At 38.8% G+C, this 26,413-nt stretch overlaps 1 protein-coding gene across 6 annotated transcripts; it reads right to left on the reverse strand.

The window, feature by feature from the left end:
• Positions 1-179: 179 nt before the first annotated feature.
• Positions 180-25,630, reverse strand: LOC123795238 (guanylate-binding protein 7-like). Of its 6 annotated transcripts, none has more exons than XM_045801835.2 (14): positions 25,348-25,630; positions 19,566-19,761; positions 17,365-17,492; positions 15,313-15,422; positions 14,908-15,104; positions 12,872-13,117; positions 11,699-11,979; positions 10,345-10,557; positions 9,162-9,264; positions 8,647-8,840; positions 7,610-7,781; positions 7,061-7,269; positions 2,460-2,555; positions 180-429 (listed from the first exon to the last, which is right to left on the reverse strand). In XM_045801835.2, exons 2-13 carry the CDS (start codon positions 19,753-19,755, stop codon positions 2,490-2,492), a joined length of 2,109 nt encoding a protein of 702 aa, XP_045657791.2. In that variant the 5' UTR covers positions 19,756-19,761; positions 25,348-25,630; the 3' UTR covers positions 180-429; positions 2,460-2,489. The 6 variants fall into 6 exon arrangements, with proteins under 6 accessions (XP_045657791.2, XP_087722209.1, XP_045657793.2 ...); XM_087866083.1 differs by lacking the exon at positions 180-429 and adding an exon at positions 1,155-1,979; XM_045801837.2 differs by lacking the exon at positions 180-429 and having other exon boundaries at positions 1,155-2,555; positions 7,676-7,781; positions 25,348-25,629.
• Between the last annotated feature and the right edge of the window lie 783 nt (positions 25,631-26,413).

Below are 26,413 nucleotides of genomic sequence, written 5' to 3' on the forward strand. Positions count from 1 at the left end.
TGGGTGGAACCTGGACAGTACTGTGGCCCTCATCTAATCTTCTCTACATCTCTGGCACTGGTCGTTTTCTGTGAAAATGCCAGTGAACAGGCTTGGTTTTGAACTGGCCCTGAGGAAATGGATTGGGAGTTGTGTGGGCAAGAGGGAAGGATGAGAGCCACTGGAGAATTGAGTATGAATATTTTTTCATTTTAACATTTTTTTATTAGTAATAAATGCAGTGGAAACAAACAGCATCATTTTATTTCAGCAGAAGTAGACTGAACTGATAAAAAAACTATAGTAGAATGAGAGGTGCGTAGTATTCTGGCATTTTAAAAAACGATTTAAATGTCATAATTGGCCTCTGAGTCTTATGTGATGACTGCTTTTCCGGTAACTGTCACAGGAAGAAGTCTGAGGAACACAGAGCACGTAGACTGTCCAGTCCTGCAGAGAGAACAGGGCACCAGGTTCAGATGGGCAGGCATGTCCTTCCTGCCTCAAGGAGGCCCTTCTTCACTAGTTCCTAAAACTGCATCCTTCCTTTTGAGAACTCTAGACAGAAGCTAATACAGTGAAAACATGGTAAACTGCGGTCCTAAAGGATGGCACCTCCCATATTTATTCTATCACTTTTTGAACACCTGGTGTTTATGTGGTGGGCTTTGTGCTGGGTGGGAGCTAAAGATAAGATGAAGAAGACCAAGTACCTGAGATCAAGAGAGAGGAGGTAGGACAGCTGTAAATAGGTCATTTTAATTTCACAATTATATAAAAAGTGTTCTGATAGGGGTGACAATACACAGAAGAGGAATATATCATCAAGCCTTAGGAAGTCAGGAAAATAGGAGACCTTGAATAGGGATAGAAGCTAGCAAATAATGAGAATGTGGTAAGGAGCAGAGTTGTTTTAATAAGTCTGCATACTATATACAAAGGCCCAGAGTCCAAAGATAATATGTGCACCTTGCAAAATTGTAAGTAGCTCATTCCAGCTATATCATATTCTAAAGCATGAGGCAGCTGGAAAGGAATTCCAGAAAAATCTAGTTGATTCTGAAGGAAAATTTTCTTCTAATTCACCCCCTTTATAAGCACGGGGTTGGAACTTAGAGGCATTCCAGCAAACTTCCCAAGTGACTGAAGATAAAAAAAAATTAGATGTAGCATAGTGACTATCATCAATATTTTATTTAAATTCAATTAGCCGACATAACATTAGTTTTTGATGTATTGTTCAATGATTCATTAGTTGCATATACCACCCAGTGTTCATCACATCACATGCCCTCCTTAATGCCCATCACCCAGTTACCCCTTACTCCATCCACCTCCCTTTCCGCAGCTCTGTTTGTTTCCCAGAGTCCAGTCTTTCATGGTTTGTCTCCGATTTCTTCCCATTTAGTTTTACCTTCCTTCCCTTATGATTCTCTGTGCTGTTCCTTATATTCCACATGAGTAAAACCATATGATAATTGTCTTTCTCTGCTTGACTTATTTCACTTAGCATAACGGCCTCCAGTTCCATCCATGTCAATGTAAATGGTAGGTATTCATCCTTTCTGATGGCTGAGTAATATTCCACTGTATATATGAACCACATCTTCTTTATCCATTCATCTGTTGGAGGACATCTTGGCTCCTTCCACAGTTTGGCTACTGTGGACATTGCTGCTATGAACATTGGGGTGCATTGCCCCTTCTTTTCACTACATCTGTATCTTTGGGGTAAATACCCAGTAGTGCAATTGCTGGGTCATAGGGTAGCTCTATTTTTAACATCTTGAGGAACCTCCATACTGTTTTCCAGAGTGGCTGTGCCAGCTTGCATTCCCACCAACATTTGTAAGAGGGTTCCCCTTTCTCCATATCCTCGCCAACATTTGTTGTTTCCTGTCTTGTTAATTTTAGCCATTCTAACTGGTGTAAGGTGGTATCTTGTAGTTTTGATTTGTATTTCCCTGATGGCAAACGATGTTGAGCATTTTTTCATGTGTCTGTTAATAAAAATTGTTAAAATGCCTATGCTGCCCAGAGCAATCTACACATTCAATGTAATTCCTATCAAAATACCATTGACATTTTTCACAGAGCTGGAACAAACAATCCTAAAATTTGGAAGGGAAAAGACCCTGAATGGCCAGGGGAATGTTGAAAAAGAAAACCAAAGGTGGGGGCATCACAATGCCTGACTTCAAGCTACATAACAAAGCTGTGATCATCAAGACAGCATGGTACTGGCACAAAAACAGACATACAGATCAGTGAAACAGAACAAAGATTCCAGAAATGAACCCTCGACTCTATGGTCAACTAACCTTCAACAAAGCAGGAAAGACTATCCAATGGAAAAAAAAAAAAAAAACAGTCTCTTCAATAAATGATGTTGGGAAAATTGGACAGCCACATGCAGAAAAATGAAACAGGACCATTCTTTTACACCATACACAACGATAAACTCAAAATGGATGACAGACCTAAATGTGAGGCAGGAATCCATCAAAATCCTAAAGAAGAACACAGGCAGTCATCTGTTCGACCTCGGCCGCAGCAACTTCTTCCAAGACATGTCTCTAAAGGCAAGGGAAACAAAAGGAAAAATGAACTACTGGGATTTCATCAAGATAAAAAGCTTCTGCACGGCAAAGGAAACAGTCAACAAAACTAAAAGGTAACCTACGGAATGGAGAAGATATTTGCAAATGATATAGCAGATAAAGGGCTGGTATCCAAGATCTTTAAGAATGTATCAAACTCAATACCCAAAAAACAAATAATTCAGTCAAGAAATGGGCAGAAGACATGAACAGACACTTCTCCAAAGACGACATACAAATGGCCATCAATAATATTGTAGTATGTATTTCAAAGTTGCCAAGAGAGTAATCTTAAAAGTTCTCATCGCAAGAAAAAGAATTATAAATTTGCATGGTGAGGGACAGTAACTAGACTTGTGGTGATCATTTCCCAGTGTACATAAATACTGAGTCATTATGTTGTACACCCAAAACTAATATAATGTCATATGTCAACTGTACCTCAGTAAAAAAAGAAAAGAAATTAGAATACTGAAAGGTCAGAATTAAAACAAGATTAGGATGCATATCTTATGGTTTCTAGTTTCTGGTTGTAATCAGCAGACTCTTCCTATTACACTGAGGTATGCTGTTTCAAGAAGCATGAACACTCCTATCTTGTCATTAAATGTTCCCTTTCTATGTATTATTATTTTGGTTTTAAGTAATTTTATGTCTTCATTTCTAAATATGTAAAAATATATACTCTACAAAATGTAAGAGGCATGGAGGAGGATATATGATGTAAAGTTAGCCATCCACTCAAGCCTCACATCAACTACCTACGTCCATCCTCAGTTGTGACCGTAGTTACTAGTTTATTCTATATTTTTCGTGAGACAGATAAAATAGATGTATATATTCACTGTATTTAAATTTACTAGTAGCAACTATGTATACTGTCTGCATCTTTGTTTTTTCACTTTATGCTAAATCTGGAGATTTTCTCATATTAGTACAAATAGGGTTTTCCCTTCCATTGTAGTGACTCTAGAATATTCTTTTGTACAAATGCCCCATGATTTCTATCACCAGTACCCGATGATATTTTTTTCTAATTTTTTGCCATACACAAGTGCTACAACATACATCCTAGTATGGATGACATTTGGCATATGGACAATTAAGTCTATAAGATAAGTTCCTAAATATGAACTTGCTGGATCAAAAGTATGTGCATTTAATACCTTGATATATAATTATTCTAATTTCCACTTACTAGAAAATATGGGAGATTTTCTATTTCTCCAAATCCTTGGCAACCTAGGATCAAATGTGTTTTTCTTTGCTAACCTTAGAGATGAAACAGGAGCCTCATAACTTTATTTTGCACATCACTTCTTATTAGTAAAGTTGAACATATTTCATTTCTTCTAACATATTTATCCATTTGGGGGACAGGGTTGTTCTTTTTCTCACTGCTTAAAAGAAGCAGTGAGAAAAAGAAATTGGCTTAAAGAAATTATATCATTTTTTCTGATATATATTAAAATGTATTCCTCATTTTGCCATTTGTATTTTTACTTTGTTCGTATTTTCCTTTTTTATTTTTTGTTTGTTTTAAATTCAATTAGCCAACATATATGCTTATGTTTTTCTATGAAGAACATTTTTTCTTAGATAGTTGAATTTATCAGTATTTTCTTTTATCTATCTTAACCTGACTTATTTCACTTAGCTTAATACCCTCTAGGTCCATCCAGGTTATCGCAAATAGCACATCCTTTTTAATGGCTGTGTAATAGTCCATTGTAGGTATATGTGTGTGTGTATACACCACAACTTCCTTATCCATTCATCTATCAATGACACTTACATTGCTTCCATATCTTGGCTATTGTAAATAATGCCGCAAGAAACATAGGGGGCATATAACTTTATGAATTAGTGTTTTTGTTTTTTTGGGTAAATACTCTGAAGTAGAATTATTGGATCATATGGTATTTCTATTCTCAATTTTTTGAGAATTTTGTTTCCATATTGTTTCCATAGTGCTTGTAGCAATTTACATTCCCACCAACTGTGTATGAGGGTTCTTTTTTCTCTATATCATTGCCAACACTTGTTATTTCTTGTCTTTTTTATTTTAGCCATTCTGACAGGTGTGAGGTGATACCTCATTGTGGTTTTGATTTGATTTCACTCCTAAGTAGAATCTAAAAAAAAACCAGATGAATAAACAAACAAAAAGCAGAACCAGACCTGTAAAATACAGAAAACAAACTGATAGTTACTAGAGTGAAGGGGAGTGGGAGATACAGGCTTCCAGTTACAGAATGAATAAGTCAGGGGAATAAAAGCCACAACATAGGGAATATAGTCAATGATATTGTAATGGCAATGTATGGTGACAGATGCTAGCTACACTTGCAGTGAAGATAGCACAATGTGTAAACTTGAAAAATCATGATATTGTACACCTGAAACTAATGTAACATCATGTGTCAACTATACTCAGAGAAAAAAAATTAAAATATATTTTATTTATTTCCATTATGTCATACTTAGAATAAGTTCTACCTACTTGAATATTATTTTTTTTAACTCCCCCCTATTATTTAATTTTATGGTATAATTTTTTCATGTTTATATCTTTGAACCATCTGAAATTTACTTGGTATAACATGTAAAGAAGACCTTAACTTTTCTTTTTCAGATGGCTACCTATAGTTCAAACATCCTTTGTTGAATATTCCATGTTCCTTCACAAAAGAAAATGCCTAAATTATCATCTGCTCACTTTCCTCATGACTTTGCACCGACTTTTTTTTTTTTTTAAGATTTTATTTATTTATTTGACAGAGAGACAGCCAGCGAGAGAGGGAACACAAGCAGGGGGAGTGGGAGAGGAAGAAGCAGGCTCCTAGCGGAGGAGCCCCATATGGGGCTCGATCCCAGAACGCCGGGATCACGCCCCGAGCTGAAGGCAGACGCTTAACGACTGTGCCACCCAGGCGCCCCTGCACCGACTTTTTAAGTCTGTTTTTTGACTGTTTCAATATTCAGATGTTAGTACCACAATGCTAATTGTTGGGATGTTTTAACATGTGGCTAGAGCTAGTTCCCCTCTCATTTGTCTCTTTTTCAGGATTGCACTGGATATTTTTGTTTGTGGCTTTACCATAAAAACTTTAGAATTAATTTTTCTACTTTCTGAAAAATAATGTTTGACATATGTTTTGGGTCAAATTAAATTAACATATTAAATAATATTGATATTTTAATTTCTGTCAATTTTTGCATCATATTTTAAAAACTTTCTTTGTATAAATTCTACATACTTGATGATAATTTTATTCTGCAGTATCATATTAGTTTTGATGCTACTGCAAATTTGGTCTTTTTTTCCACTGTATCTTTTAACCTGCTTCTCAGTTCTTCAAATTAATTTAATCAATAGTAAGCTTGTCTTTTCTGTGTAAGGCCTTTATATATTTAGATAATCACTTTTTAGTTTTAAATTTTTGTTAAATGAAAGTAACATGACACATATACCTCAAAAATGAGTCACAGCATAACAAAAGGAGCCTCATTTCATAATTTCCTAGGCAGGAATTCTGAGCCTATTCCATTTGCGATCTCAGAATTTTAAATCCTTCAATAAGCATTTTTTCTTGGACTTATAAAAGGGAGAGTTCACTTTTGAAAATTTCCAGTTATCAAGCTGGGTTTTGTATTTAACACTAGTAGCTAAGCTAAGCATATCCATCTACTTCTCTATTGTAATGCTCTTTGATAGGGTTTTTCAGTATTTCCATGTTTTGACCCTGATGGTAGGACTCTATGGCTCATAACTTCCTAATATTTGCTCAGGATCATCTCACTGAGGGTGGGGAAATGTGAGAGCTAAGTCAAGACTGAGAACTATCACAGAAATGTGTTCCAATTCTAATGATGCCTTTTGGGAGAGAATGTAGGTTTGATCCTAACTAATTCTCAGTTCTAGGTAGCATGGCCACACCCACCTACAAAAAATGGGAATTGCTAACAAAGTGTAGAAAAAGGGCTGTCAAGCTGCATGTTGGAATAAGGAAGACTATTCCCTTATACTTTATAGAGTAACTCACACAGATCTGGAAATAAATGCAGCAAGTTATACGGCTTTCAGGATTCTGTATTTCATATCAGGTATAATCTGATACTTTCAGACCCAGTATATCCATTTTAGATATATCTGATGGTTGTACTAATATCCTAAGGACTATAGGACTAACTTCCTACTCACTCCAGGCATTATGAAAACATACTATAGTCACTACAAATAGCAGCCTAGCAATCTGGGGATGCCATTTGTTCACTTCAACGACCAACATTACAGAAAGTGCTAGCGTCTTGTGGATTTAAAGATCTCAGCAGGATCCAGATGGATCTGAGGCATTAAATGAATCATAGGTCTTTATGATTCCACCTGGGTTCATGATTTTTATTAGTTTTGGCCCTCCTCTTCCTGAGGAACCACGGCACTGTCCACTGGGCACTGCCCAGGCTCTGGGCAGACTTACCTTTAGCTTGTGCTTCAACATTTTTTCCTGCTCCCTCTGAAGGTTTTCTCTATCTCTCTCCAACTTATCTCTCAGTTGGGCTATGTTTTCCTTGAAGCTTCTCTCTTGAGCCTCCAGTTTTTGCTGTTGCTCCTTGTATTTCTGGCTTAGCAGCTCCACTTCCTTCTCAGCTGCCTCCTCCTTAGCCTGTTCAGCTGTTCCACAGACGTCTTAGAGAGAGAAGAAAGCAACAATCAGGTCTGCTGATTTTATTTTGCAGTATTTTGTTTGTTTTGCTACAACTGCAAATTTAACATTTTCTTACACTTCTCTTTTACAATCTTGTTTACTATTTCTTTAATTTGATCAAAATTAAGTCTGACTTTTGTATGTCACACTTGAGTAATCACGGTTTTTCTTTAAACTTTTGTTAGAAGAAACTAATATGACACATGCTTCCAAAGTAAGTCACAGCATCACAAAACCCCTCATTTTATTAATCCCTAAAAGGAATTCTGGACCTAAGTCATTATGAGCCCAGAATCTTCATCCCCACACCAGGCAACTTACTAGGATCTGGCATTTCTTTATCTAACATTTTACCAATCACACCAAAGATCCATGGACCCAACGAACATTTATCTTCCTTATTTGCAGCAATCTCTTTTTTTAGTAGCTGTATCTCTGCATGCAACTTCACAGATTTCTTTAGAAATCCTTCATTAAGAAGTTCTTCTTGGATCTATAAAAGAGAAGGAGTCTACTTTTGAAAATCCTCTATTATCAAGAGTAAAGGTTTTAACAGTTTCAGCACTGAAGCACCATTGTCTACTATTCTATCACCCGAGAGTGCTCTTTGATGAGACTGTCCTGGAGAGTGGGAGTATCATGGTTTACAACTTCCCACGATTCCTTTAGCACCACCTCACTAAGAGTGGGGTGGGGTCAGACTAGGTCAGACCTGAGAACTATCCTCAGGAGAGGAGTTCCAACACTGGGGATGCCCTTCAGAGTGATGCAGGATTAATTCTAATTATTTCTCAGTTCCACTGAGGTAGCATGAACACACATGTCTAACAAATAATGGGAACTGCTGCCCCTCTGTAGAACGCTGGTTATCAAGTTCCAAGTTGAGCTGAAGAATGATTTTCCTCTGTGCTTTGTAGGATAACTCACACAGATCTGGAAACAAATGCAGCACATTTTAGAGCTTTAGGAATCCTGTATTTCAAGTCTAATCTGATACTTTTAAGATAAGATGGAGTTCTTTCAGGTCTGTTTGATGGTTTAACCAAGAATCCTAAGGACTAGTGGACTAAGGCCCTATTTAACTGGGGTCCAATGAGATCACCCTAACAATCACCACAAACAGCAGCCCGGCACCCTCAGGGATGTTAACTGCACACTACAAATTCTCACAATACATTAAAGCCCTGGAGTTTGTGGATTTAAGGGCCTCAGCAGGGTCCAGACGGATCTGAAGTTTTAATGAAGCATGTCTTTACGATTCTCTCTGGGGTCATGATTTTTATTAGTTTTGGCCCTCCTCTTCCTGAGGAACCACGGCACTGTCCACTGGGCACTGCCCAGGCTCTGGGCAGACTTACTTTCAGCTTGTGCTTCAACATTTTTTCCTGTTCCATCCGAAAGTTTTCTCTTTCTCTCTCCAACTTATCTCTCAGTTGGGCTATGTTTTCCTTGAAGCTTCTCTCTTGAGCCTCCAGTTTTTGCTGTTGCTCCTTGTATTTCTGGCTTAGCAGCTTCACTTCCTTCTCAGCTGCCTTCTTCAAAGCCCACTCAACTGTTCCACAAATATTTTAGAGAGAGAAGAAAACAAAAGGTCTGATTCTAGCCTCCTCAGCACAGATATCAAACTGACTGAAAAGGTAGTTGAGAAACCTCTGAATTACGTGGGTTACCAAGAGCATATTTCAGAATGTGATCGAGACGGCCCTCCTTGTCTGCCAAATTTAAAAAGACAACTCGGATTGTTATATTTAGCAGTGCCGTTCCACAGAAAGAGAGGAGGCTCTTTGTTTCAGGAAGGTTTTGCTCTCATCTCTGTCTGAAGGTAGTGCAGGAACCTACCCACTCTGCTATGAGCTCAACCCTGCACCTGTACCTGCTAGGGCCTTCTCCTGATAAGTGAGGAGAGCGTCTCCCTGCAGGATGGAGTTCTCTACTGCCACCTGGTTCTGTAAGAACTGCTGGAGAACTTCATTTGCCTGAAGAAACAAGGAGCAGAGACATGTCATGTAGCAAAGATCTTGTCTTTTTAGGGAAATTATCATTCTATAAAGTCATAAATCTGGCCTTGTAAGTTTTGCATTTGCTTAGATATACCTCACTAATTCTCCTTCCATGGCTCCAATATAAATTATGAGTTCTTTTGTGATAACTGAAACCTTCCTGTGGCCTCCTTCTTAGCACTCCATCTTTCTCTCCAGGGAAGCCTTCCACTACCTATCCCAGGTACAGCCAACCAGACTCCTGCGCATGTATGAACAGGAACCCCCTGTTTTCTCAAACATTTGCTCAATCTCTTTTCTGACAGGAAGGATGCTCATACACCCTTTCTTAACTAGGATAACATTTATGGATACTTTCATCTTAAATCTCTTACTCCTTTTCGAGGGTGCTTTACCAAGCTGCCTTTCCAGTTTTGAAGATAGCCCATTACTCTGAGCTGCCCTACCAGCTCTCCCACTTGCTGGTAGTATGACTTTCGGCAACTTGTTTACTTCTTTGTATAACACATTTCTTGACTGCATAACTATAGTATCTAAATTATAATAATATTCTGAACATTAAAATGACAATCCAACGGAAGTACCTAACTATGGGTTACTTACCATATGCGTGGTATATGTCAGCCATTATTATAATTATTGTTATTGTCATCATAATCATTACCATTATTTTTACTATTTGTTCATGAAACGATGATAATCATACAATTGCCTAATTATTTATCTTCATTTCCCATAATATCATCTTGAGAACAAAGATAGAGTCTTTACTCTTTGTAGCCTCTATACTCAGCAAAGAAATGATCACATTGTTTGATAAAGAAAAACTGTTCTCTTTAATCCAGAATTCCCAATTCTACATGCTTTCTTGGGAAGAAATATTTCTGGTCTCTTCAACAATATATAACTAATTGTAGATAAAAACTAAAAGGGTGGCAATATCACCATGCTCTGCTTTCTCCCTCAAAATGATGCTGTAATCTTAGATTTTCAGAAAAAGCAAATACCCTTTGACTCTAGGATTCTGACGACTACCCCTCTCTCTTTATTCCTCACCTTAACCCCTTTCCTGGGCACTAGGTTATAGTCCGATTCAACCTTTTCCTTTGCTTCTAAGTAAAGATGGTATCCTCCAGGAACACAGAAAGTTCCTATTGAAATGCTTTTCATCAGGGGCTCTGAAAGTTGCTTAAGCTGTGCCTGGGAATATTTGAAAGAAGCATCTTCATTCTGCAGCAAGAAATCTTTCTTTCTTTCCTTTACGGTGTCCTGCCAGGGAAATGAAGAAATCCAATAGAAAGAAGCTGTTAGGGGGGAAAGTCCAATGTTGTCTCTTAGAAAAAGCATCATGATCATCTATGAGTAGACTAGAACATGGAATGGACCAGGAGTCAAGAGACTTTTAGTCCTCGTTCTTTTTTTTTTTTTTTTTTAAAGATTTATTTATTTGAGAGAGAGAGAACATGCATCCAAGTTGGGGAAGGGGCAGAGGGAGAGGAAGAGAGACAGAATCTCCAGCAGGCTCCCCACTGAACACAGAGCCTGACGGGGAGCCCAATTCCGCAACCCTGAAATCATGACCTAAGCTGAAATCAAAGAGTCAGACACTCAACTGTGCCACCCAGGCACTCCAAGAGACTTTTAGTCCTAGTTCTGATCTATTCTCTGTGGAAAGCGCATTAACTCTCTTGGATTCAGGCTTATCATCTGTAAAAATGATGGGGTTGGAAGACATGAACTCCAATTTTACTTCTGCTGTAGTATGATTAACAGTGACCCAACCATCAACAATGAACAACAGAAAGTTGAATTGTGGATGGAAGTAGTGTTTCCTCAAAGGATTTGGGTTGCTGTGGATGGAAATGCGTACAAAGAAAATCAAACACCCAGTGATGACTAAAGAATACTCTGAACAGAGTTTGGAATCCTTCATGAGTCCTTCCCCCAAGGGTTCAAGTGTGTGAAGATACAAGCACAGAACTTTTTCCTTGAATTTATAAATTGCAATCCAAGGGATGGGATATGCCAACAACGTTAATGAACTGGAGGTTCCTCAGAGGCCTGCAGATGAGAACTTGGTCAGGCTGACACCTTGTTTTTAGCCTTGTGATACCATGAGCAGAGCACATGACCACCCCGTGCCAGACTTCTGACCTATGGATTGGTGAGCATATTCATGTTTGCTGTTTTAAACTGGAAAATTCATGGCAATTTTTAATGCAGCAATAGAAAATTAATAAAATGCCTATGTTATAGTAAAAAGGTAATCTATAGCCTATAGAGCCCTGTCTCACAACAATCAGGCTCATTTGACCATGATAAAGAGATGAGCAATTTGATCAAAAATATAGGCTCTAAGCACCATTTCAGAAGGGGAGAAAACAGGAGTGCTAAATGCTAAGACAATTACCATGAGTTTTTTCTGGAACTCACGCTTCTCATCCTTGAAGGAGTGCTCCATGAACACTGCAATGGCTTCCCTCTCACAGTCTGCATGCACATCCAGCAGCTCCTGGAGCGTGTCTGTGGGGAGCATCAGTCGCTGGACCATCTGCTTGCTGTAGTGGTCAGCTGCCTTCTGCACGGCAACTGAGTTCTCACGCTGAGCCAGAGTTGTCACCACGTTCTCTAAGCAAGGCACTGCTCCAGTATTGATAGTATCCACATAGGTTACCACCAGAGTTCTCAGCCCTGAATGAGCCAGGAAATTTGAGGATAAATACCAAGGTCTCAATCATTGGCTTATAGTCTTTATGGAGCATCATTCTAAGATCACAAAAAACCCCACCTTATTTACAAGGAAATTTTATTTTCTCCTCTTGGGAATCTATTCCTTTCTAACAGCATTACTGTTTTTCTGTTCTTTCTTTTATTGTTCTCCATTTCATCATATTACAATTTAAATGACCAATTATACAATATGCACATGGAAACCACTGGAAAAACGGTTTCCCATTCAATGAGAACGAAAAGGAATAGGTTATATGGGTGAAGTAATAGACACAGACAAGACCAGCTACATAATTTGTGTGGCCCGGTACAAAATAAAAATGTGAACTCCTAGTTGAAAATGATCGAGAAGTCAACAGGGATAGAGAATCTTAAAGCAAGTACGGGCCCATCTCCACTCAGGGTACTACAGGAATGCTTAAGTCACATGCCCACAAAGCCTGCCCTGCACATAAGATTACACACATAATTCTCTGTCTCCGTGGACTTGCAGGAACTCCTAGCTTCCTATTTATGGCCTGACTCATGTAAATTTGCAAAATAACTGCTTTCTCCTTAAAGACAAGAAGTTATCCCATAGGATTCCTCAATATACGGATGTCCTCTCTTTAACTGCAGCTTGCCTTCTTATGATTAGTGGATTAGGTTCCTGAGATATATTAAGTCTCAGCAGACCCTCACATAGGGAGACTTTAATCAATAAACACACATGGATATCTTTTCTTGCCATGAACATCTGCTTCTCCATAGTTACACACAGATGTGAACAAAATCACTGACAAATTCAGGGTATAATCAAAGCTCCACGACACACACTGACACAGAGACATGCTTTGGGACAAAGGTGACTCACGGCTCCCAGTGACAATGATTCCTTCTTTTAGGGTCTTGGTCTTTGTATGATTGAAAATATAGGTACAGAATTTCTTTGATTGCTCCTGGAAAGTACTGTCTAGCTTGTCTTCTGGCACCTTCTCAAGATGGAATAAGAGATTTCTGTCACTTGTAGGCCGGTCAAAGATGAAGCACTTCCGTTTTGGAAAGAACTGCCTGATACACTCCCTGGGCAAGTTGGAGTTCTGGATTTTGGGATTTGTGCCTGCAAAGGTGGAAAAAAACCTGATTACTGAAAAGTGGCCTTCAGGTAAGGGGGTCAGGACTTTCATTTCCAGGCGTTTTTGCATTATTGCAGCTCCTCTGCCTGTGAATCTCCTTTATTCTAATCATGAGTTTTGCAAATCAATCTTGTGCCAATTTACCGAAGTCAAGGAAAATTCCTTTCTGAACAGAGCTAAGAGTCAGTCAATGAAGTACTTCAGGAGTGGAAGGAGAGGCATTCAGCCCAAGTGAAGAAACTTATGATAGTTTCCCTAGCATTTTTATGGGATCCCATGGATTAAGTATCTAATAAATGTTTATTGAATGACTAAGAAAAAAAAAAGAGTAAGAGGCGCATAAATACAAAGAACAAACTGGTGGTTGCAGAAAGGATGGTGGTGGGGTGGGAGATGAGGAAAATGGGTGAAGGGGAGCAGGAGGTACAGGCCTCCAGTTACGGAATGAAGAAGTCAAGGGGATGAAAGGTACAGCATGGGATTAGTCAGTGATATTGTTACAATGTTGTCTGGTGACAGATGGGAGCTACACTTACAGTAAGCATAGCATAATGTACAGAGTTGTCAAATCACTATATTCTACACCTGTAACTAATGTAACACTATGTGTCAACTACAATTAAAAAAGAGGTCAGAAGTACTTTTCTGATCTTATTCCCATATCAAAAATGAAATATGGGCTTTAAAGTGATGACAGAGCAAAAGGATAACATTTTGCTGGGGAAAATGTTAGGAAGGAAATAAATGATACCCAGGTCAGTAAAGAAAAACTTTTATAAGCATAAGCCAAAAACATATCACCCCATAAACATGTTTAGAGATTCCTTCAACTGAAATCTCTGAAGTATACTTTAAATGTAATTTGAGACCTCATCATTTCCCTATATCAGACCAATTCAGACTTCATAGGACCTTACAGAGCAATTCTGTGGCACATATCAGCTGTTTAATGAATAAATAAAAATTGATATTCCCTATAGATCCCTTCCATTATCCACTTTGCTAAATATAACACATGTAATACATTTATAATGTAAAAATAGCATATTGTATAAGGCTACAAAGCAAAAAGGATGATGTTATAAGAAAGGTTACATGAAGGACTGACAACTGGAAAGATATGTCAACATTTTTTCTGGACCTGTTAGTGTGTAAATATCTTTTCTATGAAGAATATAACTATATAGGCACTGGTAATATCTATTTATTAAATATTATCACTTTATTACTTTAAAATCTCTAGCAATTAGAGCTTAAGCTCATTAAAGAAATCAGGGCCCAATATTAGATCAGATAATCTATTAATCAGATAAAACTATTAAAATATACTATTTTACTATTTCAATTACTATATTATTATTACTATTGAAATACATTTTAAAAATAAGTAATTGATTTCATTGTGATTTTGTTTAGCAATTTCCAATCTGATGAGCTTTTTTTTATTTTCAATAAAGAACAGGAAGAGCTCTTGACAAACCACTAGAGTATGTGGGCCTCAAGAAGTTATAGCACTGATTGAATCTGGAAATTTTTTCATGTTATTAATTAGCATTAAATTATCTGATCTAATACTGGGCCCTGAATTTCTTTAGTGAGCTTAAGCTCCAATTGCTAGAGACTTTAAAGTATTAATAATCCACAAAGCCCAATCATCATTAGCACTGGCTTCAATCCAAATTCAAATAAACATTTAGGTCAAATGCTGAATGATGGGGCTCAGTTGATCCCATCCATTAAAAAACCTGCCACCATTTAAGCCATACTCGGAGACCTGGAAGCAGCTTCAAGGCATCCTCCAGGTACTCATCTTCAGTTATGAAGAGTCCATTTATCTTCATTTCCAGTGTGAAATCTCGTAGAGCCCAAATAAAGTCTGGAAAGAAACTCACAAACTCTGTAGAGTCGTCTACCCCACTGAACTTTGAGGACGACTTCGCCCTGATTAGCTGTGATAGTTCAGTCACATAGCTGGGAACCTAGCTAAGGAAGAAGTACTTTACACCACAATTTCCAGATCTCAGACAGAAATAAATTTTATAAGCACTAATTTTTATTCTGGGCCCCCCCCCCAACCCCCTTCTGCAACCATGACAGTTAAGTCACAGGAAAGATGACATATCAGTTGCCATTCCTGTAAACTCAATGAAACTTGGTGTTTTCATCCCTGGAAGGATACTGCAGCTGCTCCAGGGCCTGGTTGTTGATGGTGCCCATGCTGTTGTAGACCAAGGTGCTGCTCAGAAGCACAGTCAGGGCAAAGATCTGTGAGTCATTCTTAAGGTCAATCTAAAAAGCACATTAGACAAGGGACTTAGAAGGCTTATTCATTCATTCATTCACTCATTCATTATTTTGTTACTATATATTGCTGAATCTTAAGACAAAGAACACATGTTTTGAAGACAATCATAAATCCAACCTCATTTTTAGTGTTAATATAGTACCCTCTCAGGGCCTCAGTATCTTAGCTATTAAAAGAAGTAAATGACATTGTCAATATGGGTAAAATGTTTAATGCAGTGCCTAGATGATAGTAGACATACAGTAATGTGAGCAATTATTTCTATAACAAATTTTTCTTCATATTATCTATATTTGCAACACAAATGCTATTCAAAAAAAATTCAACAACTACTCTTTAGGCACCTATAAAATGCCAGACACTGCATTTGGTTGTATGGATACAAAGGTCTATATGAGAGTTCCTGTACTCAAGATAATTTATGAAGGGGCAGATAAACATGTCAACATATAAATACGACCAAGATTATAATCTCTCACATGGAAAAAAGTACCATGTAACTTCAGAGCAAGAAGTGACTATGTCTGCCGGAATATGATGGCCATATGGTGAAAACTGTTGCACTTCAAAAAGCTGACAGACTGTGGACATGTAGATGTGAAGGGATCATGCAGATGGAAGGATTAACACTACCAAGTCAGAATTATTAGAAAGTACAGATCCTAAAAAATTGTTAGAGTTATTTCTGTTTGACTGAAGCAGTCAGGGATGCAGATATGGAGGACGAAGCTGGAAACAAGATTAAAGGAAAGATCTGAAGTTCTTTGAAGACTAGGAAAATAGAGTCAGGTATTTCAAAGCACTCCACAGTTCTAGCGTCAGCCATTAGTTCTGCCGCCATCAGCAGATTACAAAACGGTGTATTTTGTTGCCTTGTACAAATGCAGTTATCTAGATTCTATGCCTACCAGACTTGATCTGGAAGACTGAAAAACGTTTTCATATTTTTGGGAAAAAACTATTTCCTCAAGACCTTATTTTATTAGCCCTAAAAGTATCCAACTTAGACTGCTTTTTTTTTTTAAAAGCAGGATTTGGGCCAAATAACACTCTATTTCAACATCAGGAGAATCATTTTGGTTTTATACTGAAGTTACTATTGAGAACTTCAAAGCTGAGCACAGAATCTCTGCATACTCTCTCCCCATATTTATGGAAGCCAGATATTTACCAATGCTACTTCGAATATAGGCTGAGTAATATAAAATAGGAAGGCAAAACAATTTGTTGCACTTAATACTATAAAGACAAAATACCCAAGATTATATCAGGTAAAATAATTTCAGTGGGTCAAGGTCATTCTTTCATAGAAGTCAGAGATGAGGTCATCTCCAAAACCAGAGACTTGAACTAAAACCCTTTATGAATGCTCTTGGTATAGCTGAAGCTTTGTCTGAAGAGGATTTAAATAAATTACTTTACTGAAACCCTATTTCACAGCTCCTACTTCTAAATCCATCATTTCCACGTGCTTGAACTGGTAGCTCCCACTGACCTCATGGGTTACAGTTCAGCCATTATTTCTTCTGGGAAGCTTTCTCAAAGTCATATGACTGGATTAGTTGCCTACTCTGTGCATGGTACCCTGTACTGATCACACTGTGTACATGTTGTTTCCTGCAGTTAAGCTCTAGGCATTTGCCCTATTTACTTCAGTGTCTGTAGTACTTAGCACAGAACCCTGGAATTCAGCTGTTTGGTTAAGTATTTATTAAACTGTATGTTTATCAAACTGTTAAAAGTAAGAAGATGTTGTTCTTACATACCCAAATATTTGAGCTGATCAGAGAAGTTCAGGGAAAAATATATTCTCATTTTCATACTTGGATTTAAAGTTTGCAAGAAGAGGTAAGAGAATTTGAATTGAGGTAGCAAATGAAAAGTAGAGTCAAGAGCAAAGAAGATTCCCTCATGACTTTGCCTTACCCTTTCTATATTACCTAGACCTTCAGTGTCCAGAAGGACCAGGGTGTGGTTCAGCTTGGAGGGGTGGGGTACACACCACATCCAAATGCCCTTGGTTTCAGACCTCACTGTGGAACCCAGGACGAAGCCTGCAAGAGAAGAGGAGAAAGCAACATGGATGTATGGGGATCCTTAGAGTTTAGTGAACTGAAGTTCAGCACCTAATGGTGCTGAGCCAGAGAGGAGGTAAGATATTTGGAAAACAATGGCTGCATGGTCTACACAGAAAGATATGACTAGGGGCGCCTGGGTGGCACAGCGGTTGAGCGTCTGCCTTCGGCTCAGGGCGTGATCCTGGCGTTATGGGATCGAGCCCCACATCAGGCTCCTCCTCTATGAGCCTGCTTCTTCCTCTCCCACTCCCCCTGCTTGTGTTCCCTCTCTCGCTGGCTGTCTCTATCTCTGTCAAATAAATAAATAAATAAAATCTTAAAAAAAAAAAAAAAAGAAAGAAAGAAATGACTAATGACTAATGGGGCCAGAGGCAGATTCTCCTAAAAATCAGTAAGAACTAAACAAGACAACCCAATTACAATTTTTAAAAAGACTTGAACAGGTATTTAACAAAATAGGAAATACAAAGGACAAATAATATGTGAAAGGGTACTCAACCTTATTTATAGTGAGGCACATGACATACAACCAAATAGTCATCAAAACATAAAAGTCCAAAATTTTTCTTTGGATGTGAGAATTCTTAATTGCTGCTAATGAACATGTAACTTGAACAGAGAGTTGAAAAAGTCATTGAAGTTATCTGGAAATCCTGAAGAAGCATATCCTCTCTAACACAGAAATTCCATTTTAGGGTATATTATATAAGAGAAGTTTGCATTTGTGTACCTATGCATCAGGATAAAATTACAAGAATACCTAAGACAACTTTGTTCATAAAAGATAAAAGATACTATAATGCAGTGAAATAAAGAAATTATAGCTACATACTAAAAAAATGGATGAATCTTATAAACTTCTTGTTGAGTACCGAAGACATCGAAAAATACATAAAATTTAATTCCATTTAGGAAAACTTCCAAACTCATTCTACCAAACCAGCATTACCTTAATTCCAAAACCAGACAAAGACCCCACTACAAAGGAAAATTATAGGCCAATATCCTTGATGAACATGGATGCAAAAATTCTCAACAAGATACTAGCAAATTGAATTCAAGAGTATATTAAAAGAATTATTTACCATGACCAAGTGGGATTTATTCCCGGGCTGCAGGGCTGGTTCAATATTCACAAATCAATCAGTGTGATACACACATTAATAAAAGAGAGGATAAGAACCATATGATCCTGTCAATTAATGCAAAAAAAAAAAAAAGCATTTGACAAAATATAGCATCCTTTCTTAATAAAAACCCTCGATAAAGTAGGGATACATGGAACATACTTCAACATCATAAAGGCCATATATGAAAGATCCTATCACCCCTTCATGGGGAAAAACTGAGAGCCTTTCTCCAACAGTCAGGAAGAAGACAAGGATGTGCACTCTTATCATTATTATTTAACATAGTACTGGAAGTCTTAGCCTCAGCAATCAGACAACACAAAGAAATAAAAGGCATCTGAATAGGCCAGGAAGAAGTCAAACTTCCATTCCTTGCCATTTGCAAGGACATGGATAGAGCTAACAGTGTATTATGCTAAGTGAAATAAGTCAAAGAAAGACAGATATCATATTGTTTCACTCATATGTGGAATTTAAGAAACAAAACAGATGAACATATGGGAGGGAGAAAAAAAAAGAGAGAGGGAAACAAACCATAACAGACTCTTAAAGATAGAGAACAAACTGAAGGTTGACGGTTGGAGGTGGGTGGGTGATGGGCTAGATAGGTGATGGATATTAAAGAGGGCACTTGTTATGATGAGCACAGGTATTGTATGTAAGTGATGAATCACTGAATTCTACTCCTGAAGCCAATATTACATTGTATGTTAACTAACTAGAATTTAAATAAAAATTTGAAAAAAATTTAATTCTGTTTATATCAATTTGGAAAATGGTACTTCGTTATTGGAGAAAAGAGGTTTTATGAACAAATGGGGTTGAGGTTGTTCATTAGATGATGACATTAGAGGAGCATGACCAGTCTGCACTCCCGCTAGTTCCAAGCAAATAGCCCTGGTCCCAGGACAATACTCACCATGGTTCTGTCCTGCCAGGCGGTTCATCAGGTAGGATTTTCCTGTCCGATACAGCCCTACAATGCCTACCACCACCACAGGTTGAGAAATCTTGTCAAGAATCTGTAATGCTTCTGGATTCACATTCAGCTGCTCTCCGTGGTTTTCCACTAGACAAATGGGTGCTGTCATGGTGGATCCAGATGCCATTGTGACCTGTAATGCAGAAGAGCCTCTCAGTAGAATGTAAGATCCCAAAGCCATCTTTAATGGTTATTCAAGGAACGTGTATATCTACTTCCTACTTTTTTGTACATTTTTATGGGAAAAGCATATAGCCTGGCACTGGCAGATCACAGATCTCTTCCTCTAACATGCCCATAATCCCTAGTGATAGCGATGATGGCACATACTTGTCTCCAGTCATTCAGTTCTCTAAAAATAATGTTCTTGTTCAGGAATCCCTCTGCATGAAAAACCTTGGTAAGAATTTTTTTAAGGAAAAAAAAGATATGTACATACATAAAAAGATACATACATCTATGTATAGATCTTTTAAAAATCCCTTAAAAAATCCCTGGAAGTTAAAGAATTTTATCTTTTCTTACTAGATAAAGTAACAGTAGTACAGATATTTCAGCTAAAGGATTGGTAGAGGCTTTATGGTCAGTCAGTGGCAAAAGCAGGAGTTGAATAGTGATCTCACAAGTTTCCTGATGGGGCAACTGCAAGGGTTCTCTATTGACTCATCATGTACGAAGCCATTATAATGCACAGCGTGATCTGAACAGATGCTATTATTCCTGCACAGTCATCAAGCCACCAATCTATTTCCAGACAACCCATCTATTTACAGGGTGTTATGTCTCATAGGAGACTTCAGTTCATCTTACATTTTGTAAAAGGCATAACTTTGACATCCAGTCTAACTTAGTACCTAATTCATTACCTAATTCATTATATATTTGATGAACCTGATGCCATGCTCAATGCTGGGGATATAAAAATGAGTAAGAGTCCCAACCTTCAAAGTGCCTTAGAATCTGTATCAGCTAGGCTTTGGTTCACCTGTGAACAACAGAAAGCCCTAGAAAACCGTCCCTTAAAAAGCTAAAGGTGTACTACCCTTTTTCACAAGTGTACAAAGATAAAGATTATACTTCACAAAGTCATCAGGGGCACTGGTTCCTTGTATTTCTTCCTTAGCCATCTTTTAACGATGCCACTTTATGGTACAAGTTGACTCATCATCACATGTCCCTTCTATCCAGCAGAAGAAGAAAGGAGGAAGGAGGCTAGGTCACCTTCCTTTAAGGATATCTCCTGGATAACTGATCACGTACAGATCATTTCAGCTCCGATTCTAGTTACTACAATTCTTCAAGAGCTTATGGTATATTGGAGAAGACAGGCAATAATCACTGATTGTAGCATAAGTAGAGAAATGCCATGATAGACATAGGCATGGGATGGTGTCTAAGTAAAAGAAAGGTGATCTAATATAGCTTGAAAGAAGGAATCAAAAGACACAATTTGGGGGCGCCTGGGTGGCACAGCGGTTAAGCGTCTGCCTTCGGCTCAGGGCGTGATCCCGGCGTTCTGGGATCGAGCCCCACATCAGGCTCCTCCGCTATGAGCCTGCTTCTTCCTCTCCCACTCCCCCTGCTTGTGTTCCCTCTCTCGCTGGCTGTCTCTATCTCTGTCGAATAAATAAATAAAAAAATCTTTAAAAAAAAAAAGATACAATTTGGTAAATATGACAACAGGAGAGAGTTAAACATGAGAAGAGACAGCATGTGTGATGATTTGGAAGATTAAAATGAGAGAGAGGCATCTAAAGTGACTCCTAGATTTTTACCTTGGATAGCTGGGTAAATGTCAAAAAGTAAGAAAAATAGAAATATGTTTTTAGTGGGTATTGAATTTTTTTAGACATATTTAATTCTGCTATACTCACAGACATTAAAATAGAATTGTGTAGACCCAAATGCAAGCATTACCTGCTGGTAAAGCATTCAACCCACACTTTGTCATGTTCACTTGAATCTCATAACAGTAAGTTCAGTGGAGGTAAGGCCTCCACAATTCTCAGCACCTACTGGGCACTACATAAACATTTGCTCATTCGAATTGATGTGCAGCTCAGGAGAAAGGTCTATCGGGAAAGTTAGATATGAGAGGCTATAGTATATGCATCAAAACAGCAAGGATATTTTTATATCATCCTGCACCGTGGATACATAAAGTAATATGAGTTCCAAGAGCCCAGGTGTCTCAGAAGGGTAGGTGGTGTGGGTATCCAGTAGGAGGAAGTGACCAACAAGACTAAATATATGGAGAGTTTACATGGAGAAGGACTAAACATATTCTTAGGTTGTGAATAGTCATTAATTTAACTTATATATATGTTGTATACCTGCCATGTGCTAGGCATTATTCTAGATGCTCTGTATCTAGCAATGAATAAAATGGATACAAATTCCTGCCTCATGGAGCTTTATCGTGTTAGGAGAAGACTTCTAATGAGCAAAATATATTACATATATAAATTATATATATAAAACATATACATACATATTATATGATATACGTAATATATAAAATGTTAGAAGATGATGAGCGCTTCTGGAGAAAAGTTATCAGGGTGTGAAATACGCAGGCAATGGGGATATGGGGTGTTCGGGTTGAATTCATACATAGGGTAGAAAGAGACAAAATGGAGGTCACCAGTGAGCTCGATGAGAACAGTGAACTGTTGGGGAAAGGAGCCTGGGTGGATAGCTGAGTGACAAGAGAGGAGAACGGTGAAAAATGGACCTCTCTCTTAAAACAGAACAGAAATACCTTTATAGTGACTAGAGAAAGATATGGTTCCAGAATTTATTAAACTGGAAGAAAAGGACATTTCTAGGCTTTATAATGTTTTTTGTTTATAGGCTTACAGAGAAGTAAGGCAGTAGTGTGGATGTTTGAGATTCTGCCCAGATCTGACAGAGTCCCACATCTGGGAAAGTTTGAATATTTTTCTCTCAGTGACTAGAGCATTTCATGAGATAAAGAGACAGAGACAGTCATGGAGCTTTGTCCCTTTATTTTCTCTATGACAATGCTGAGCAACAGTGTTCTACACTATTTCCAGCTCTCCATCCAAGGAGGGGTTTCTTTTACAGTCATTCAGGCAGTCCTAGAGCCCAAGTGGAAGACACCCTCAGGCTCAAAGGTGCCCCAAAGGTTAGTCCACAAGTCAAAGCTGAGCTCCCTCTGCACAACTGAGCATCTGCTTCCTGTACCATTGTTGTGAGTCTGTACAATACCTAAGCACAATCCTGCATCATCTAGGACAGACGAATGCTGACATGTAACATCTCTCTTACCTCATTTGAGACACTAAATGAAATATTAAAGAGCAACTAAGCATAACTTCAGGATAAAGAATGCTTTTTCATACACTTCTCAACATTCTATGTTGCCTCTACATTTTGTGAAATTAGACACTGTCCATTTATTTCTTGTGAGAAACAAAAAATTATTAATTGCATGGCAAACACCCATGGCCTTTTGGCTTATAATACAAAGCTGCCTGAAGGCATTGGTAATATAGGGGGTGAGCTCCAGTAGGAATAAAACTAGAACAGGAACAAGAGTGACAAGTGAAGAGAGGCACCATCACATACTGTGTTTACAGCCTGACTGCCTGGGTTCCTATACTGGATCCATTCTTTACTAGCTGTTTGACCACTAAAAAAATTCATAATCTCTTTGTGCCTCTGTAAGTATTCTCATAAAATGGTAATACTAACTACATTATAGGTCATTGGGAGCATTAAATAATTCATGATAGTTATGACAATCTAAAACCATGCCTCATACATTGTAATTGTTATGTAAGTAAAACTAAGTATCTGAGGAGACAAAAAAGACAGAATTCCATTTGGACAGGAATAGTGACACTTCTCTCATCCAGGAGTCAATGTGAGTGTGAAGGAGACAATGACAGATGCAACCAAGGAAAGGGTACATCTCATGAGAAGGAAAAACAGGCAGGAGAGGCACAACAGGAAGGGCTGACAGGGAGCCTGATCACTAATGCAGAATGAGCAGGCACAAGGAACAAAGAGCCATGTTGGGGCATCCCAGCACAGCATCTGGAGTGAGGCTACCAGGATCAAATTAGAAGGTTCAAATCACCTACTGTCTGTGAAACCCTGAAAAAGGAACCAAGTAAGCCTTGATTTTCTCTTTCATTCTTTTTTTAAAAATGTTATTTATTTATTTTAGAGAGAGAGGGAGCAGGAGCGGGGGGGGGGGGGAGGGAGAGTGAGAAGCAAACTCCCTCCTGAGCAGGGAGCCCAACTCAGGACTCACCCAGGACCCCAGGATCATGACCTGAGCCCAAGGCAGATGCCCAACCAACTGAGCCACCTAAGTGCCCCAAGCCTTGATTTTCTTATCAATATTAAGGGTAAAACAATAATTCCTTCTTCATCCATAACTGTATAGGCTAACAACGAATAGGCTGTCAATGAATTATTTTTAATTTTCAAGGGCTAATGTACTGTTTCTGTAATTAGCAACTGAGGCAATGAGTCAGTACATTCTGTCGGGTAAATTACCGAAAATTCTAGGCTAACTAAAAATCCTTTTCTTCAGAAAAAAAATCAGTTCATTAGGTTTTAGAGAGTAAAAAATATGGAGTAAAGCAAGAGTTTTACTGCTGTGCTATAAAACAAACTGTAGATTTTTTTTCTTGGATTTAATATTTTTAAAAGCTTTGGGAGAAATATAAGAGATTACAAAGGTTTTTGTTTTGTTTTTTAACTGCAAAGCAGGACTGAGGTATCCAAGCTAAGACGATTTTAAATCCAAATTAAATAAGCAGAATGAGATAGTTCTATTAGACGGAGTTAGTCAATAGTTTCCAAAAGTTACTGTCTATAAGAATCATCTGGAAGGACGGTTAAAAATGTCCAAAATCCATATTTTCAGCAAATACCACAAGATATTCTGATACAGGGACGCCTGAGTGGCTCAGTCGTTAAGCGTTTGTTTGGCTCAGGGCGTGAAACCGGCGTTATGGGATCGAGCCCCACATCAGGCTCTTCAGCTATGAGCCTGCATCTTCCTCTCACACTCCCCCTGCTTGTGTTCCCTCTCTCGCTGCCTGTCTCTCTCTCTCTGCCAAATAAATAAATAAAATCTTAAAAAAAAAAAAAAGATTTGTGTATGGAGTACACTATTTATAAACAGTGCAAGATAAATACGCTTAAACTTTAGGATTATTTTTAACAATCGATTAGCGTGAGACTGAATAACTCCATACACCTCCGCTGTCTCTATGGAATATAAAATGTGAATAGTACAAACATAAACAGGAGACAATCTTCCGGGATTTAAGTGGTCAGTGACGCAAGGGCCATCCAGGCTGTTTTCCCGGTCCCCGGCAGGGGGCAGGCAGGACACGCCCCAGGAGGGAGCGACCCCACCCAGCGCCCCCCGCGGCGGTTGTGGGGGGGAGGTGCCCCCATCTAGCTGGAGAAAGGCTTCAGTCCCCTTCCGCAGCCACTGCGCCCGGCTCCCCGTGATGCCTGAGGGGGAACGATGCCTCAGAGACGCGGCGCGCGCGCTGTCGCCCCGCAGGAGCCCCGGTCCACGGGACACGCTGAGCGGCTGAAGCTAAGCTCCCCGCGCCGGCGTCCCGCCGCCTTCCCGGGGCAGCGCGGAGCTTGCGCTTGGGCCTGTGCTGTTCTTGTTAGTTTGTTCACCAAAACGTGCCCGCAAAACCAAGTTTAGGAGCGAACTTACGTGGCGCGGGCACTGCAGTCAGGGGACAAGTTCTCAGCCGCTCTCCCTCGCCCCTCAGGCGCTCCGCCTGCGTCTGGCTTCTCAGGAAACCGCTTGTTCCCTTTGGAAGAGGGAGAGCTGCCGGATATTACAGCCATGCAGCCGTGGGTGGGGGATGCAGAGGACCGGAATCGAAAGTACACGCACAGTTTTTGCGGCACTAACTGCGGGGGTCTCGCCTGTTTCCCCGAGGCGGGAGAGCGGGGCGTATGACACTAGGCGCGGGCGGCAGGTGCGTGCGGTTCCTGCGCCTCGGCTGTCTGGGCTCTAAAGCCCAGCGGGCGCCGCATGCGCAGTCGGCTCCGCCGCCTTGGTCCGAGAAAGAGAGTGGCGGGCGGGAATGCGGGAGCGGTGGTGGCTGGCGCCTGCCTGTCTCCTAGGGGCGTTAGGGGACAGCTTTGTTCTGCTTTGTTCTTTAACTTCTACTTGCTCTTTTTTTTTTTCTTGTCTTGTCTTTTTTTCCTTTTCTTCGCCCCTATTTAAAGAACTACCCTTACTACTAATGTAAGTATTCCTTCATAACGATAAAAATACGTATATCATCCCTAAATAATCACTAGTATTTTGTTTCAATTCTGCAGTTATTTTTTCCCCTTTTATTCTATGATGTAGGCAGATGGGGGAGCATGTTGCTTATATAATTTGGGGTTTGCTCTAAATAATAGAAAAATGCGAAGTCAACAGTGAATTTTTATTAAAAATAAGCAAAGAAGTCATAACCAACATCACATTTTTAAAAAGCTAGCAAATGCTACAAACATTTTCAGAAATTTCTGGGTGGATTAAGTAGACATTAAGTGTCAGTTCCATCTTCACCACTGTATTTGTGTGAAATTGGCTTTTTGGCAGGCAGTAACAGTGGTAAAAACTAAGTACCTGCCAATGGTTATAGATTCACTCTCCATATGCTATAAAAAATTTTATTAAGTTATAAAAATTGAAATTTTATTACATTATAAAAATATTTATAGCACTAATATGACAATCAAAACTGTTAAAAAATATCAGAAAATAAAATTTCACATTG

Source organism: Ursus americanus, chromosome 12 (genome assembly GCF_024610735.1).
Source record: "Ursus americanus isolate L20-20 chromosome 12, mUrsAme1.1.p, whole genome shotgun sequence".
NCBI lineage: Eukaryota > Metazoa > Chordata > Mammalia > Carnivora > Ursidae > Ursus > Ursus americanus.

What these genes read in the sequence shown, in the direction of transcription:
- LOC123795238 (XM_045801835.2), bottom strand. Translation starts at nt 19,755, where the DNA reads ATGGCATCTGGATCCACCATGACAGCACCCATTTGTCTAGTGGAAAAC. An exon ending in CCTGGCAGGACAGAACCATG is followed by an intron (nt 17,493 to 19,565) that starts GTGAGTATTGTC and finishes CTTCTCTTGCAG; the next exon opens with GCTTCGTCCTGGGTTCCACA. An exon ending in TGCCTTGAAGCTGCTTCCAG is followed by an intron (nt 13,118 to 14,907) that starts GTCTCCGAGTAT and finishes CCACCTTTGCAG; the next exon opens with GCACAAATCCCAAAATCCAG.